Source organism: Acartia tonsa, chromosome 9 (assembly GCF_053477335.1).
Source record: "Acartia tonsa isolate MP-2025a chromosome 9, ASM5347733v1, whole genome shotgun sequence".
Lineage (NCBI taxonomy): Eukaryota > Metazoa > Arthropoda > Copepoda > Calanoida > Acartiidae > Acartia > Acartia tonsa.
This window is the reverse complement of record NC_137268.1, coordinates 35329051-35348303: the sequence shown is the minus strand read 5'-3', so window position 1 is coordinate 35348303 and position 19253 is coordinate 35329051. Positions and strand designations below refer to the sequence as shown.

General features: G+C 32.2%; 1 protein-coding gene across 4 annotated transcripts in view; it reads left to right on the top strand.

Moving 5' to 3' along the window:
• The window catches only part of LOC145327664 (uncharacterized), a 147407-nt gene extending 128376 nt beyond the window's left edge, over positions 1-19031 (top strand). For 2 of the 4 annotated variants that reach the window (XM_080171213.1, XM_080171212.1), the window contains exons 2-14: positions 3278-3363; positions 4334-4436; positions 4766-4849; positions 6803-6977; positions 9042-9630; positions 10575-10655; positions 11175-11228; positions 11410-11505; positions 11662-11716; positions 13476-13635; positions 14132-14413; positions 15313-15391; positions 16022-19031. In XM_080171213.1, coding sequence (XP_080027339.1) covers positions 3280-3363; positions 4334-4436; positions 4766-4849; positions 6803-6977; positions 9042-9630; positions 10575-10655; positions 11175-11228; positions 11410-11505; positions 11662-11716; positions 13476-13635; positions 14132-14413; positions 15313-15391; positions 16022-16357 — 2178 coding nt within the window. In that variant the 5' untranslated portion in view covers positions 3278-3279 and the 3' untranslated portion in view covers positions 16358-19031. Of the gene's footprint in view, positions 1-3277; positions 3364-4333; positions 4437-4765; positions 4850-6802; positions 6978-9041; positions 9631-10574; positions 10656-11174; positions 11229-11409; positions 11506-11661; positions 11717-13475; positions 13636-14116; positions 14414-15312; positions 15392-16021 lie in introns of all 4 variants that reach the window. The other 2 variants (XM_080171211.1, XM_080171210.1) reach the window with 1 other exon arrangement.
• Positions 19032-19253: the final 222 nt, after the last annotated feature.

Below are 19253 nucleotides of genomic sequence, written 5' to 3'. Positions count from 1 at the left end.
ACACCCTCCATACTTATGTTACATATACGTATAAGCTAATTTATTACTATTCAATCAGTTTTAACGGTAGCGAGAATTTTATTTTTTACTCTTCTTAATAACAAAGTACCACAATATTATTACTTGGATGTTGTACCAGATTTTCATGTACTCTAATACAGTGATATTCGCAGCTGGCACTTACTACTGGATGAATGATGTGACCTATAAATGAGGTTCATATTAGCAACCTAAGATGTTAATACATCCACGTTAATGTTATTCATTAATACAACAAATTTGGGTACAAAATCATTTTTAAAAATTTATGGGAAAAAATCAACTTCTCATAATTTTTATGAATTACACTTTACACCCAAGTAATGAAATAAATTTCACAAGCGTCACAAGCTAGCAGGTTTTAGGAGGTAGGCTCGGAAAGGGTAATGGATTCTTAAAAATAATAATATTATAAGAAACCTGTAATGTTAGTCAGAGAGAGAGGGGACAATGGACTGTTCATTACACAAATCCGCAACGTTTTATTAAAATTTTTCTATTCGTTTGCTTATCAATTTTGGGGACTTTAACTGAATTATGATTGGTTGGTTTATAAGTTGAGTGTTCAGATGTTTCAAGCACTAATTTTAAGCTACAGAAGAGGTAATTTTGTGTGTCATCATTGGGGATGTACATTAATTTATATGTCATTGGCTTAGCCCTTTAGATCCCTTGTAGTTGTGCTGCAAAAAAAGAATGGTCTTTACATATGGTCTACTTTTTTTCCAGTAGTATGAACCCTATCCCTAAGTATATCATTGGCGCTAGATTATTATTATTTTAAAACAATTTAGTTGTAAATTTTAATGAATTATTGTGTAAAGTAAATGATTTGAATTTCAATTATGCCAGTAAATTTGTATTTGTACAGTAATTTTATTATCTTATTGGCTGCGTGGCTGTTTTATAATTTTGTCATTTTAAACAATTGTTCTGAGGATTACTATTGTTATATAATCCTATCCTATAATAAGTAGTAAGGTTTTTCTTTCGGAAGCTTAATATTCAGCAACCACTGAGCCGAATTCTCAACTTTGGCTAAGCTTGACATGGGTCCTGGGGGGGTTTTAAGCTATTTTATTTGAAAATTTAAGTCTTGAGATGGTTTTAGCCTATTATTCTTTTTCTCTTGAGGGGGTAGTGAAAACCTAACCCAAAATAACTCTAAACCTTCCAAAGACCTTTGAGAAGCTACCCTGTAAAGGAGAACCATATCGGTTCTGCAGTTAGCGAGATCCTTCAGTACAAACAGACAGACATACAGACAAAGATCCTTTTACTTTTTAAAAAGGATTTTAAACTTGCAATAGCACGCTACTTTTGGATAAAAATGTACTTTTTTTATAATTTTACTGCATGTTTTATTTTTCACTGATCATTGTAAAAATTTAATTATTTTAATGATTATTAGATTAGAAATTTAATCATTGATTTCATTTTTTTAATGAAAAATATAATTTTCTAGCATAAAATATGAATTTTTAGTTTTTCCTTGAAATGAATTGATGGTGTAAGAACAATTTTAATATTTTTATTGATGTGCTCATTAGATTTTTCTTCTTTAAATCTTATAAAAAAAATTAAATTACGTAGTAATTTGATAACATTTTTTTCAACTAAAAATTTTATTGCTGCGCTACTTCTTAATAATTGAAAAAATAACTGCTTTTAAATTTTTTTTATTATTTTCATTTCTTTTTCATTCTAAAATATTTAATATCTAATTTGAATCGGAGCAATACATAAGATTATATAAAACAAATGTTTTTATTATGATTTTATTTAAGATGTGAATTGGAGTAGGGGCGTGTGCGCCGATTTATATTGCCTGTGTTCTGTTTTTATTCTTCGTAGTTGCACACGCTTTTTCACAAGAAAACAAAGAAATGTTCCCACCTTGCCCCCCCCCCCCCCAACATTTACAATCTTTAAATTTGTCTTCTTACCTCTCTCTGTTTACCGCACTTCCTTTCACAACTTTTTTTCACCCATTTTCCCTCCCAAATTTGCTTTGAAGGTAATTTTAGATAGGGTGGGTTTAATTGCCCCCCCCCCCTCCCTATTCTCCCTCTTTTTTTTGTATTTCCTGCCACCTACTACAGGGACATAAGTGGATATTATGTGATTATGTGGGAGGGAGAAGACAAAGCTGATTTAACAAAATTTAACTATCAAAGGCAGAATTTTACACATATTTATCAGAGAGAGAGGGACTATTTATTACACTCGTCCCCAGTGTTGTACAATTACGTTTTCGTATTGGTTGGCTTGAAAACTTTGGGGACTTAAGTGAATTTTTCTTGATTGGTTTATTAAGTTGAGTGTTCAAACGTTTCAACCAATAATTTTTATCTACAGAATGGGTAATTTAGTGTATCATCATTGGGGATGTAAATCAATTTATTTGCAATTGGCTTATCCCTGCAAATTTATACTATTTTTTGGTGGGGGGGGGGGGGGTATCTTCCACTGTTCTATCCATGATACTCTGTCCCTTAGTTCATGCTTTGATCAAATTAATCGCTCAGATTTTCATCTTTATTTACCATACAAATTTCTTGATTAATCATACAACTTAAATTACAAAATATCTTTACAAATTAAACTTTTTTTTCTTAAAAAAATATACTTTGATCGACTTTTGAAAAAAAAAGGAGTTATCATTATAGAGTGCTCTTAGTATTATAAAATCAATTTAAAATCAATAAAAAAGGCTTATTTTCTGAACTTAAAAAAATCTATAATACTTCTTTTCATAAGTAATATGTATTTAGAACACAAAATGCACTTTTATGTATGGATAAGTATCTTTAGTTTCCTCTTAAATTCCATTCCTAAGTTTGATTTATACAATTTCAAACTTTTACAAGGCACAATTTGATTCTTATATAATCATGAAATTTTGTTTTACATACATTTTTACTTTAGAAAGGTATAAATCATTTCTTTTATAATAACTTATTTGTTTCATCTTTAAATTGAAACCAACAGAGATCTTCAGGGATAAGTCAAAGGACAAAAAGTTGATGTACACCACCATGATGATAAACAAAATTACCCCTCATGTGGATTTATATTATGGTTTTGAATTTAAGCCAACAAACTACTGCATTTTTTATACAACACTGTTAGAGCACTGGTATAATTTAAAGCCTATTGTACCTTCCCTTCATGCGTAGCAATTCGATGATGATTTTTACAAGGATATATTTTTTTTAATCTTTTTTTTTTATTTCAGGTATGATGTCTGTTGGAAGCTTGTCAGCAGGTTATGCCAGCAACAGTAACAGTCCAACCAACTCACATACCAGCAAAGAAAATATGGTGAGTTTTATAGTTTTATTCAAACTTGGTCTAATTAAATATTTAAGCTTGAATTTGTGTGTGTATGTTCACTAAGATCATGTATAAGGCTAAACCAATAGCTTTACATATTCCATGGAAGTTTAGTATAGTCCGAAGCAGGTTTGGGCATATTGGGAAGAGATATTCCCCCCCCCCCGCAAAACAAAAGCAAAAAGCTTCCCATACTCTGTTTGGACATAGCCCCTAAGATCGAGTTTAGGGCCCACGCCATTAATCCAAAATCATTTCTTTTGCCCTTGGTATAATTGTAAAACTTTTCATTTCATAGAAATTGTGTAATATACAAGTTATAAGAGAGTAAGTTTGCTCTCAATTATGTCCTATGGTATTTTATTGTCAGAGAGAATGTGAATGAGTGTAATTCTGCTCTCAATTAGATTTTGATTGATATGGTTTGTCATTTGGAGGATATGTATTTTATACGTGCGTAAGAGAGTAATTTACCTCTTGAATTACTGTAATAAAATCTTTTAGTTAATATCGGTCAAGCATCAAAGATGGTTGACTTAAAGGAATATAATTCTGCTCTTAATTGTCTTATGTGGATTTTAATTGTTAAGGTTTGTGTAAAAAATACAAGTCCTCATAAATTGATATACTTGTATTTGATTTACATTTACTGGTTTAAAAAATATTATAGCATTGGCATATTTTGTTTTGTCGTTTCACCATTGCTCTTCTATAGAGTATATTTCTATTACATATCTTCCTTATTTACAAAAAACAGTTTTTAAGTTTACCAATAAATATAATTGGCCTAGGGATGATTAATGTGCTTCTACAGAGTGTATTTCTATTATCTATGATTATTATTAGGTTGGCCCTGCCGAGGGTATGGACGAATCAGAGTTATATATGTTATTATTATTAGGTTGGCCCTGCGGAGGGTATATGGATGAATCAGAGTTATATATATTATTATTATTAGGTTGGCCCTGCTGAGGGTATGGACGAATCAGAGGAGGGTAACTCAACTCTCAAGGACGAAGAAGAAACTAGAAGCTCATCACCCTCTTCAAATAGTGAATTAGGTAACTTTAGTGGATTTTTATGCGAACTTATGAGTTTTATTTTATTTGACTTTCCTAAAGCAGCAGTTTCTAAAGTATTTAGACGGTGGCCAATATTCCCAATGATGATATACAAAATTACCCCTTATTTAGATTACAATTAATTGTTGAAACTTTTGGACACTTAACTCAATGAACCAACCAATTAAAATTCAACAAAATTCCATAAAGTTGTTAATAACGAATAAGAAAATATTATTTTAAATATTTGGGGACTAGTGTAATAAACAGTCTCTCCCTTGATAGATACTCTTTGACTTCAACAAGGCAATCAACAATTTATATTGTAGGTCCTGTACAAGATGCTCCCGAAGATCTGTCAGTGAAGAAGACTCGACCCAACAGTCCTCAGTCACGCAGCTCAAGTAGTCCTGGTAAGTTCGTCCTTATTTGCAAGTAGCGTAGCCGCTTCATAGCTTTAACTAAGGTATTTATGTTTGTCCGCCACTTTTGTCCAAATAAGCTGCGATTGAAGAAGGTTTAAATAGTCCTGGTAAGTTCGTCCTTATTTGCAAGTAGCGTAGCTGCTTCATAGCTTTAACTAGGGTATTTACATTTGTCCCGTCACATGTCAAAATAAGGTGCTATATATTTTGTGTACTTTTAAATGTTTAAGACATACATATAGTTATACTAAACTATCGACTACGCTACGCTGAATGAAAATGTTTTTTTGCGATCTCTTTAGAGAGGGTGTAGGTACCCTCCCCCAAAGTAGCTTTAAACCTTTCTAGGACCTTTGAGAATCTACACTGTAAAGGAGAACCATTTGGGTTCAGCAGTGAGCGAAATCCTTTGGTTTTATTTGATTTACATTGCTGTTCTTGGTTTTAATAAACACAGTTAAGGAATCTCGACAACAAAGATTTTTTTATCCAATCTTGACAAGTGAGGTATTTTTGGAAAGAGGAATATTCATAGAAAACGCCTATGTAAATTAGAAAATCCGCAGAAATCATATTTGCAAGTTATTTGCAAAAATCTGCAATGTTAATTTGCAAAATTAATTTTATGCCTTAAATGACAGATTTAGAAAAAAATCTTTTTATGAAATGTGTTTATTTATAAGTTTAGAACATACTTAAGGCAAAAAAATATTCTTTAGTGTTACTTTTTTCACCTTATACATGAAAAAAGCAGTTTCTCACAATTTATTATAAAAAAAGGTATAGGAACAAAAAATATTTTTTTTCTTGATATAAACACAATAATTGGCATAAAATCTATCATCCTAAATGTAAAAATCAGATATAGACTCTGTTTTAGAGTCAATATAGTGCAAAAAGTAACCAAGACATTTTTGCAAAGTATGAAAATCTAAAGAAAATAGTTCTTTTTGATTTTGATATACATATCAGATGAATGTATATAAAATTAGTGATCAAAAACTATAAAACAAGTTATAACTTTTTTCAATCCTATCATTGATTAAAATGCACTTTTAGGTTTACTCATTACCAAAGTTGCACATAAAAACTCTTTTTATTAAGTTATTAAACAAAATAAATTCAAATCAACAATTAGGCGTTTTTTATAATGCAGTAGACCATTTTGTAGTTGCTTTTTTGGCATTTATTTTGTTTAATTACAACATAAAAAGAGTTTTAATGCACTACTTCAGTAATTCTTAAACCTAAAAGTGCAATTTAATCAATGACAGTGTTGAAAAAACTTATAACATGTTTTATAGTTTATGATCACTAATTTTATACACATTTATCTGATATGTTTATCAAAATCAAAAAGAACTATTTTCTTTAGATTTTCATACTTTGCAAAAATGTCTTGGTTACTTTTTGCACTATATTGACTCTAAAAAGGATTCTATATTTGATTTTTATATGTAAGATGATATATTTTAAGCCAATTATTGTGTTTACATCAAGAAAAAACATATTTTTTGTTCCTATACCTTTTTTTATCATAAAATGTGAGAAACTACTTTTTTCATATATAAGGTGAAAAAAGTAACACTAAAGAAATTTTTTTTGCCTTAAGTATGTTCTAAACTTATAGATAAACACATTTCATAAAAAGATTTTTTTCTAAATCAGTCATTTAGGGAATGAAATTAATTTTGCAAATTAACATTGCAGATTTTTGCAAATAACTTGCAAATATGATTTCTGCGGATTTTCTAATTTACATAGGCGTTTTCTATGTATATTCCTCTTTCCAAAAATACCTCACTTGTCAAGATTGGATAAAAAATTCTTTCTGGTCGAGATTCCATAACTGTGTAAAGGAAGTCATTGATCATTATTTCAAATATTCAATTTTAATTGTTATAAAAATAATTTGAATTAACAATTTTCTTTTTTAATTAGGATCTCAAGCTAGCAGCAGTAGTGGTGAAGCCACCCGCCCCAAAAGAATCAAGCCCATCCCCCCACCACTGGACCTAAATGCTCGCACCCTGTCCCCAAGTGATACCCTCCCCCATGGGGCTCTGCCTAGGTCCCCGGGGGACATGCCTAGGGAACACCTCCCCATCAGGAAAAGGTTGGTTTATTTTTCAGGGATCTAAAGGGATAAGACAATGGCCCATAAATTGATGTACACTTTCAATGATGAAACACAAAATTTACCCCTTCTGTGGATTCAATTAGTAGACACTCAACTAAATGAACCAGCCAATCAAAATTCAATAATGGTCCCCAAAGTTATTTAGTCAACGAATAAGACAACAATTTTATTGACTTTTGGGACTAGTGTAATAAACAGCCCATTGTCTCCTCCATCCTTGTTTCTTTTCCTATTTTTGAGGTTAGAAATTTGAAATTAATGAAAAATGAAATTGCATAAAAATTCCATTTTTTTGTACGACGAAAAAATCAAATTTTACTAAAAATGAACATTTTCTCTAGTAATGAAAAAAGATAGAAAAAAAGTAGAAAGTCTTTTTATTCTTCTGAATGATATTTTCTATTAAATATTAATCCTTATCTTTTTTTTTCTCTCAATCAAATACAGTGAGATTTTCTTTTTGGTTATTCAAAATAAGAAATTGAAAATATGATATTTTTTATATTAAATAATAATTAAGTGTTTCTGTTGTAATTTTATATCTTACAGACTTAATTGATACTTTTTAATACTTGATGAAAGTATAATTTTCACTTAAAACATATTTCATTCATTTAACTAATGAACTAAAATTAAATTATTTTAGTTTTATAATTCATTCTTTTAATACTTTAAGCAAATGAACTAAATGAAGATTGTTACTTTATTCAAACTTCTTGAACCAAAGGAGGGGACAATGCTAGATTACTTTATATCAGGGATCTGAAGGGATAAGACAATGGCCTTTAAATTATGTACATCCACAATGATGATGCACAAAATTAACCTTTCTGTAGGTTGAAATAAGTGGTCGAAACGTTTGAACACTCAACTTAATTAACAAACCAATCAAAATTCACTGAAGTCTCCAAAGTTGTCAAGTCAGCGAATAAGAAAATTTTATTATAAATCTTTATGGACTAGTGTAATAAGCAACCCATTTTCTCTCTCCCTCAGTATACTTTATCGTCTATTGTCCTCCCCCTATTTCCCTGTCCTATTGTACAAAGTTGTGTTTGACTTTACTTTACCCAATTAAATTATTTGATTTTCATGGCCTTAATAAAGTAGGCTACCCATACATTTCCATACATTAATGATAGTTATTTAGCGCATCGTATTATAGACAGCTTTCCGCGGATATTAAATTGAAGAAATATTATGATATTAAAATCATTTTTTATGCCTGGGTTAAAAAACTTATATTAATTTTTTATTTTTATTTCATTATTCTTCGAAAATTTCTGTAATACGATGTTATACATCATTTTTCAGTATTTATTTAGATAAATTCCATTTATTCAATTCAAAATAAAATCATTTCCAGTATGGCTTCGAAACTGATTAATAACCGCTGGATAAGAACTGGTTCTCAGCCATACTGAAAAATCCTAAGCAGCGTCGTATTATAGACTATTTTCCTCTAAATTAAAAATAAAATTATAAGATTTAAAACAATTTCGTTAGACCCAAGGAGCCCAAGGCCCGGGCAAACAAAACTAGTTTTATTTTTTGCGTTTCTCTAAAAGTACATGGTAAAAACCAAGGAAAAACATTAAATTTACATCTTTATAGATCTATTGGAAAATTCCTTTAAATCAACATCAAACGTATAAGATATTAGTTTATAATTTAATAATAATTTTATTTGAATTAAAATAATTTTTCTATGAAAATGACCGTCAAAATCATGGAAATTTTTCATCGATTTTTTAAAATTTACAATTATTTTTTTGTCAATAAAAATATGAAAAGAAATGATAAAAACAAAGATATTGAATGAATCTCACTTTTCTTTTCTTTTTAATAATATTCAGAGATTATTTTTTGATTAATTTCTGGGGAAAACCAATTCCAATTTAGTTTTGTAAGCTTTTCTTCTCTCTTAATTTTTCTGGTTTCTCCATTTTATTTCATTATTTTTGTGGCTTTATTGAAAACGACAATATTGCGTATTAAGAACAAGAACAAAAACTTTTACATATTTTACTTTTGTTACAGAGCTATAGTAAATGTGAAAGAAGAAGCAGGGCTTCAAACCACAAGCCTCCAGAGCCATTTCTTGGGCCCTACCATCCTCACCCCCTCCTCAATCGCCTCCCTGACCCCCAGCTCCGCCGGGATAAACTTCTCCCACTTCCCTGTGCCTCCCCCCTTACTGCCCATCCCCGGTATAACGTCACAATATCCCAAATCGCCGTTTTTGGCCGCCGCGGCCAACGGCTTCCCCACCCCGCCGACAGATTTGCACTCGCCCGGGTATCCATGGGCCTCGCCAACGCTAACAGCCATGGGGCTGCTTCCCACCTTCTCCCCCCTACCAACATCTCCCTTGCCCTTCCCTCCCCACACCTCCTCCCTGCTCTCGCCCTCCCCCTCCTACCACTCCTCCTCCAACTCGTCGCGCGAGGACCTACCTGGCAGCGGTAAGACCAGTCTGACCGCTCCCACGCCCCGCTACGGCCCTGTGCCCAGCCTGGAGCGGGCCAAGTCGCCCAACCCCTCGTCTCCCCTTCAGTCCCCACTGTTGCGGCCACACGGCACAGCCTGGCCCATGCCCGTATGGCAATGTTTCATGTCAGGAACTCAGGTACAACTTTGATCCAATATTTTTTGCGAAGCTGTTTATATTGTCTATAAAAAATTACGTCATACAATGCAAATTAGGCCACTAAACAGGCTATATTACCAATGCCAGGAAAGCATATATTTTAATTGACTAATGGTAGGCCAGGACACAATACAATCTGTCCCGATTTTGTATTACTTTTGCGGAACATGATTTCAGTTACGTCATATTTTTCTTTCCCGAAAAAGGGAAGAGGGGAAGAAAATCTCTTCAAAAGAGATGGGGAAAACCCCCTTTTCTCCCATCTCTTTTTTCTTCCCCCTTCCCTTTTTTTCTTTCCCCCTTCCCTTTTTCGGGAAAGAAAAATATGACGTAACTGAAATCATGTTCCGCAAAAGTAATACAAAATCGGGACAGATTGTATTGTGTCGTAGGCCAGTATGACTTCATTTATTATAGGCACAATAAAAAGCTTCTATTTTTGTAGTTCGTTTTCTCTATAATCAACATTTTCCGTACGTCCCCTTAAATGTTTATTTTTTAATGAAATTACAAATTTTCCTCTTTAATGCATAACGGAATGGTATATGATTCAATACCAAAACTTATTATTTTATATTTTGATTCTTACACCCTTAATTTAAACAATTATATTTAATAGCTGAAATCATATTTGGATTTGGTAAGTAACCACGTAGGAAATAGTCTTCTAGATCTATTTAGATTAAAAAGGGTTTTCACACAAAGTGGCCTTTAAACCCCTCCATTATGGGGGTGGGGGCAATGCTCAACAAGGCACTTTGTGGGTAATCGCCTAGAAAAAATACAATATGCAAAATATATATTTTTTTGTAGGATAGCTTCACTTTTTTAGTCTAGAAACTACATATACAATTTTGAATAACTTTATTTCGTGGATTTTTAAATATTTTTTGGAGGATTTCTTAATATTTTTAATTTGTTAGGTGAGATTTTTGCTACCTGGAACGGACGCCCCCTGGCAGAAGGCGGAGGAACTGGGATGGAAGGATAAACTTGCACTCAAGGTGAGCAGATTTTTACACGGAGGGAGGGGACATTGGGCTGTTTACTACACTAGTCCCCAAAGTTATATGTAAACATTTTTTTATTCGCTGGCTTAGAACTTTGGGGACTATTATTGAATTTTAAACTGCAGAAGGGATAATTTTGTATATCAACATTTGGGAGTACATCAATTTATCGGCCATAATCTCATCCCATTAGATCCCTGATCCAATATTGAAATCTTAAGAATAGTAAAATATTGAAAATCAACATTTCCCTCCCTCTAATTTATTTGTAATTGTTTTTGTTTTTTTTGTGATAATTAAACACTAAACGTAATATTATATACCACAAAAAAGTTACTATTTTGTCTTTATCTTTATTGATAAAAATATTAGTCTATTGTTTTATATATTTTTAATTTAAAATGGTTACACTTATAGAAATTTTAAGCGTTTTAAAAAAAAAACATGTAATTAGAACATCGAATGCTTTGAAAAAGTTAAACATACACATATTATATGATTATTACTTTTTAGGTTGATTACAGAAACCCGTATCAATACGCGCCCAACGGACTGACTCTACTTGAAGTGAGTTTTATTTCATATTATTTTAAGTTCAAAAGTTTGTTTTCAATATTTTCATTTTTGGCTATTTACTTAATTATTAGCAATTTTTTTCTATATTTCTATTGTATTTCATATTTTTGTTCTTTTTTTTTATGGTCGCTTGGTTGATCTGATATTAATTGAATCTTTCTATTATCTTTAGTATGATCTCACCCAGTCTGAGGCGAATATCAGCATAGAAAGTAAACCAGTTTTGAGAGTTAGAATGAGACCATATAATGTTCCGGAAATGTCGTCGGTAAGTGACCTTTGTTTTACTTAATTTTTAATTTTGTAAGTCCAGGCCTTTGGACATTCGGGACTAACAATCATTTTTTTTCTTCAAATAGTGGGAGAATTTTAAAGCTTTTGGTTGAAATTTGAATACAATATCAATGTTTTTTTTAATGTTTAGGTTGAAATGTTAGCTGAATGTAATCTAGACCATCCATTCTTTGTTAAAGACAAAGGTAATAATAATTTTTTAGTAGATTTTTTTAGATTATTTTTTTTTTACACGCCTATACTATACCTATTTAGGGGCTAAAATTTACACCCTTATATTTATTAGTGTCTCTAGTATTGCGCTGCATGTATCTTTTTTTCCTGTTTAAAATTTTCTATGCATATTATTTTTTACTATAAAAATCTAATTATTATATTCATAAAAAACCTAAAAATAATACAACTAAGTATTGAAGAAAGATAATCAAGATAATCTGTTATCAAGCTTTCATTCTAATTAAGTTGAGTAAATAAAACAAGGATACATTTTAAACACAACAAGGATGAAAAGGGTTTATGAGTAGCGAAGCTTATAAATATAAAACAGCCAATAAGACGGATGGACAAAGGAAGTTAGAGTAGATATAATTGATTTATAGGAATATTCACAAGAGATTTTAGACATATCCTTATAATAAAGTAACAGATTGTCTGTCTGTCTGTCTGTCTTTTTGTTTGTTTGTTTGTACCGAAGGATTCGCTAACCGAGGAACCTATTTGATTCTCCTGTAGCTTCTCATAGGTCCTAGGAAGGATTATAACTATTTTGGGCAGACTCTAGTATCAATAAAAGTAGCCGAGAAAATCACAATTTTCTTTTCTCCCATTACAGCAAAACGGTCGGACAGACCGACAAATTGATTTATAGATCAGATTCTCAATGACATGGAGACAATTATATCTTTATTTGTTAAAGACGGACAAATGGACAAACTTACGGAGTTATAGAGTAGCGTCTCTTCTAATAATGATTATAATAAAACGTATATAAGTGAATAAACCCAGGATACATTAAGAAAACATCAATTATTCTAAAACATTTGAAATCTTCTTTAAAAATGTTAAGCAGCTTATTATGGATATTTATGGACTAACACCCCCCCCCCCCACAACCACCCGAGGGGGGATTAACACTCTCCTTCGTGGAGTTTTAAAAGCCAAGCTATTCTGCATTTAGGTTGTTTCCATACGTTTGTAACGGAAAGCTCTAGTTATATTCCAATCTTTTCATAGTAATTCCTGTAATAATTAGGCACTATCTTAAAGGCGTAGCAATTCATTTTTCATTAACAGAAAGTTATTTTAAAAAATAAGATTTATAAGCTTTTTTTTGGCGCCTATTTTAAAAATATTTTTTGATTTTTATATAAACGCCTATGTTTGTTAATGTTCGTTTGTCTGATTTTCCTATATTTTAAGCTGCGCTTTTGTTGATGTTATATGATCCTTGTTTCATAATAAAAGCTTAAGATTCTTTTAACCAAATGAGGTACGTTGAGAGAACAACTTGATATTTTACAGAAAAATAATAATCTCTATTTAATCAGTAATTTTTCAGTTTTTATATATATCCAAGATAATCTAGTGTTAGATGAAGCTTATCCATTCTAAATCCTCACCTCGAAGTCCTTTTATTACTTTAATTGATAAAAAAATATGTAAATTTTAAGTGAATGACCTCATAAGAAGTTAAGTCACCTTTTTTTGATAATTATTTTTTTCTTTTTATGTAAATTAATTGTTGAAGCTGAATAGATAATATAATTTCCCCATGCTATGACATCAATATAATAGATAGACCAAAAGCGGTGACATTTATCCCCATTTTCTTTGGTCATTTCTAAACACAGCTACTATAAATTTAATTATAGTACTACTAGCCACAAAACTGTTCTTAATTATAATCAAACTGTTCTCAATTATAATCAAACGTATTTTTTAAAGGTTGGTGCTCGTACAGGCCACGGCAGACCCTGGAAAAGTACGGGATCCCCTGCCTAGACCTGGCCACCGGGGACATCTGCCTCCCCCCGTCACACGCAGACGCTACTGTTGTCAGGACCCCAGACCTTTGTGATAGGTTCAAGAAATTTGAATTTTCAAGGTATTTTATCTTTAACAATTTTAAATTTTAAATTTATTTTTAAGATTAGGTAGCGATGCTACTGTACAAGTTCGTCTGTCTGCTTGTCCTTTCTCTCTCTGCAATGTGTAAAAACTTCTTTCTCATTTATTTCTCTCTCTTTTTCTCTCTCTTTCTCTCTCTCTCTCTCTCTTTCTCTCTCTCTCTCTCTCTCTCTCTCTCTCTCTCTCTCTCTCTCTCTCTCTCTCTTTCTCTCTCTCTCTCTCTCTCTCTCTCTCTCTCTCTCTCTCTCTCTCTCTCTCTCTCTCTCTCACTCTCTCTCTCATTCTATCTCTGTCTCTCTCTCCTTCTCTCTTATTATCTTTCTTTCTCTATTTCTCTTTCTCTCTCTCTCTCTCTGTTTTTATTGATTGTTGATATTGTATATAAAAATATACAATATTACAATAAAAATTATGAAATAGACATAGATGTACTACTGAAGAAAACATCTCATTAATAGCAACTTTTTTTTCAGCCATGACTTTGCCGACCAACTCTCCCCCTCCCCGGGTGGCCCAAGGGGACGCGCCTCTAGCTCCGGGGGTGGGGGCCCGCTGCGCCACAACATCGCCTCCCTACTGTCTTCAGTGCGCGGCAACGCTATGTCGCCTCCCATGTCGCCGGCCAAGAAAAAATCTACGGGAGCATCGGGCTCCGCGGATCCGGACAAGCCGAAACGGCCGATGAACGGTTTTATGCTGTTTGCCAAGAAGTACCGGCTGGAGCTGATCCAACAGCATCCGGGGAAAGACAACAGGTAAAACATTTTTCTGTATGGCTTCGAAACCGATTAATATCCGCTGGATTAGAAATGGTTCTCTGCCATACTGAATAATCATGTATAGCATCATATTACAGACAATTTTCCACGTATATTGAAATAAAGATTATAAAATTGATACCATTTTTGTTGGTCTGGGCCTTCGGCCCCTCGAAACTAACAAAACTGGTTTAAATTATTTTTTTTATTTTAATATCCGCGGAAAGCTGTTAATAAATAGATGCATTGATAACATTTATTAGTTTAGTATAACTGAAATATTGGCATTACTTTTTCTATATAAATCTAACATGATAGAATTTTGCACATTTGTTTCTAAAATTAAAATTGCAAGTTGTCCAAAATTTTGGAGGATTTTTTAACAATTTTCCATTATTTTATTTTTACCAATTCTTTATTATGTATTATATAAATTATATAAAAAGGTTATATATAACATATTTTAAAGATATGACTTAAAATGCTTATGTAAGCTTTTTTTGCTATGCGTATTAATAATGGGAGTTCTCTTATTTAGCAACCGAGATATTACATTAGATTAGATTTTCATCAGTTTTTAACAGCAATCCTTCTATCTTTAATAGCATGAGAGATAATCATATGTTCATGTTTAAATTTCATCAAGGGAATTATCACAAAAAATTTCTTCAGTTCTTCAAAAGAGAAGCTCTTTATAGTTCCTATACAAAATTACGTCATACAATACAAATGACCAATGATAGGCCAATACAAAGACTAAAGTACCAAAGGCAGGGCAGTATACATTTAAGACCAATGGTAGGCCAGTATGACGTCATTTTTTATAGTCGCATAAAAAACTTCATAGAAGAGTTTTATAAAAACTTCTCATCTAACAATCTGTTTCTTTTTTTCAGGGCTATCAGTGTATTATTGGGTGAAGCGTGGAAAAGTTTACCTTTAGAAGACAGGGAAAAATATTCACAGAGAGCAAAGGTAATTTTTAACTACATTTCCAGTATGAAGCTCGACATAGTGTCCGAAAAAATTAGCCGTGCGACGTCATAAAAGGAGAAGTTGGAAAGAAAACCCTTTAAAAAGAAATTAATCTATTGACGTTACACGGCTCATTTTTTCGGACACTTTGTAGAGTCTCTTCAAGTATGGCTTTGAAACCGATTAATATCCGATGGATTAGAACCAATTATCTGCTCTACTAAACAATTGTGCATAGTATCCTATTACAGACAATTTCCCGCGAATTTTAATTTTATTGTTTTTAATACTAGTTTGATAACCGCGGAAACCTGTTTCTAGTACAATGCCTTAAATCCATACTATCTTGTTAGTGCTGTGCAAATTATCAGGATGGTAGGGGATAAATGGCTGTCTAATCCCCAAAGTTTGTAACGTTTTCTTATTCGTTTTCTGATCAACTTTGGAAACCTTATTGAATTTTCACTGATTGGTTCATTAATTGAGTGTCTAATTAGTTCACCCACTACTTGATATCTACATAAGGGTTAATTTTGTCTTATCATTATTGGGAATGTACAATGTACACCAATTTACCGGCCATTGTCTTATCTCTTTGTACAAAAATTTTAATGTCTATTCCCATTGTAGGTGTTGGCCGATGAACAGAAGAAATTGCATCCCGACTGCTGGAAACGAAAACGGTCGCTGAGTAGCGCCAACCAGCCGCCGACCACCACCCACTCCGCCAGTCACAGCCCCATTCACTACAACAAACAATCGTCCAACGGGCCGACCACCCCGAGCGCCGTTCACAGCATGCCTGGCACCCCCACCTCCCACATGTCTTTTCTCCTCCCGCCCCACCATCCCATCTCCCCGTTTGCGCCCACGTTCAGCGCCCTCGGCGGCGGTGGAGGATTAACGGCGGCGTCGGCCGCCGCCGGTCTGCTCAGCGCTCAAACGGTGGCCATGAACCCGAGCTAGGGGTACGCCTATCCCTACGCCCAAAGCTAGGGACTGGCGGCAGCAAGTTTTGCCGCCGCTTACTCAGCCTACTCTGCGGCCGCGAGCGCGGCTGCCCATGCTGCTGGCAGCAGGTCACAACAGCAGAGCACTCCAGGTACCAGCAAACAGCTGGCAGCTACGCGGCCCTCAGGTCAGGGAAGGCTGTACGGCCGGCTGCCATATACTCAAGGGCCATGGTGATTTTTTAACGGCCTCTTATTGAAGCAAAAAACATTGTTGAACATTTAATATCATTATTATGTAAATTAATTATCTCAGACTCTAGGATAGCTTTGCTATTATTCATTCTTGTTATTACAATATAAATATTCTTAATTATTATTAGTTATCCTAGGTTGAAAATTAATTAAAATCAAAACTATGTGGTAAAAAATAAGATTGTTTTTTTTTTAATTATCAATTGTAACTGAGCTTTAGAATGAAAAAAGCAGATTTTTTTACAAAAAAATCTCTCTTTAATAAACTTAGAAATCAAAATATAATCTTTGCAAACATTGATAATTTACAATTTGAACAATTTGTTGGAAAAACTGAATTCAAAACGCCTTTTTAGTGCCTCCGGCCAAAAAAAAGGGTGAAGAAAAAACGTACAAATAGTACAAACTGTACGATTCTTGCCGTACAATTGATCTTTGTTGTGATAAATGTAAATTATTAAGTAATAATCATGTTTTTTTTCTTCTCAATTATAAAATTAGTAATTAATATTTAGAAATGAAGCAATTTTAGGATTAAAATTATAAATCTTTAAAAATATCAATAAAATGTTAATTTTTATCCAGTGAAAAAAAATGTAAAATTTTTAGGTATTTTTTTAAGCAGCTGAGTTAAGTGCCCTAGGAAAAAGGGGATAGATGTCACTACTTTTGGCATACCTATTCTATGGACATCATAGTAGTGGGAAAGAGAAAGGGAAGGCGGATGGGGTAAGGGTACAGGGTATTTCTTGATGTCAAAAGAATAGGAAGGCCAAAAGCAGTGAACATTTATCCCCATTTTGCTAGGGCACTATAGACAGCTACTTTTTTTAAAGCCAAACTAATATTAATTTTTGTTGTTAAAAATTACTTAAAATTCTCAATTAAGCTATAAAACCAAGTAATCAAACATAAATTCTGGTGTGCTTAGAATCTCAAAAAATCAGAAAAATAAAATATTTTAATGACTTTTCTCCCCAATTGTTCTTTTTATTTTTTTTTACATATTTTTGCTTAAATTTTGATCTCTTACTGACTCAATCAACTTGACATGTCTTTCAAACTAATTATAAGATTTGATAATATTAATATTAATTAATCACATGATATATTTAGCCATTCTACAGGATCATTATTAAGTTAGTTTAGATTAGAATATAGTAATTCAATTTTAAAATGTTTTTTAACAATATGTGTATTTTTGTTCAAAGTTTGCCTATTTAATGGCTACAACTATACTTCAATTTAAAGCCTTTTGATCATAAGCAAAAAATAATTAACTTATTTTCAACAAATAAGTTTGAAATTATAATCAAAATGTATAAACATTCCCATATTAAGTGGAATTATATTAAATTTAGGTATATCTATCTACTACGGCATACCTAATATTTATATGTGATTTCTGCTATTAAGTAGGTGGTCAAAGTGTCTTACAGATCAGCCTTGTAACGTCATAAAAATGTGGGAGATGAGAGGAGAAGTGGGAAAAAAAGATATGGATAATCCTACATTTTTATGACGTCACATGGCTGATTTTTTTTAGACACTTTGTCCAGCTACTGCTATCAAAATTATGGCATGCAGCTACGCGACTGCTAATATGTGATGTTATTGTGTAGAAATAATTATTTGTAGTTTTTATGCTTTATAAATTTTAATTAGATCTTCAAGAAAATTTAACTTTGGGTATAGTCCCTTTCGTGACAGCGCCTCTTAAGGGGCGTTTTCTCGTATTTTCACATTAGATTTTCTTTCTATTTCTAACCTAACCAAACCTAAAATAACCTATCAAAAACTAATGTGAAAATACGACGAAATGCCCCTTAAGAGGCGTCACGAAAGGGACTATACCCAAACTTTTAAATATGTATTAAGCTCAAAGTACCCATCATTATTCTTATTATTCCTTAAAAAAATAAGAAATATTTTTGGCCAATTCATAAATGTCGTCTTCCATGTTGTAAAGAAAAATGGCGCGAAAAATGTATTTAAAATTTGCACACTAGCGCCACCTTGTTGCCATTTTGTCAACTTTATTGTTGTGTCATTCACAATTATAAATTTTTTTTTCTTGTTACAATTAATTCTAAATAATTATTATGTTATCAATTTTTAGTTTCATTTATTATGAATTATTAATATAGGAGAATTTAGAATATTCATATCTTTTTATTAAAATTATACTAATTTTTCTTACATGTAAAACAAATGTATCTGTCTATTGCTTAAAATCAATGACAAAATTTTCTGATCTCATTTTGAAAACTACATGGATACTATAAGTTTGTTGTTGGATGTAAGAAAAGGAAAATTGTTGTAATTATGTTAAAAATTATTTTTAATTAAACTATAATTTGTTTAAGAGTTGCTGCGCATGAAATGTCATGAAAAGTTAAAATCCAAATTCATCTTGAATAAATCTATATTTATAATTGACGGTATTCTTTTATGGTTAGGTTTTTTTTATATTAAGATTATCAAGATGTCTGTCGTTGGTCTGGGTGTTTTTACTGAATGATCTTGCAAACTACTGAACGACCCATTGGTCATTAGATGTTATACTATATAACATAAAAAAAAGTTTTCCGAAAAAATCTTTAGTAGCTAGTTAAATACTTAAATTCATTGTTAATAGGGTTACACTATGCACTCCT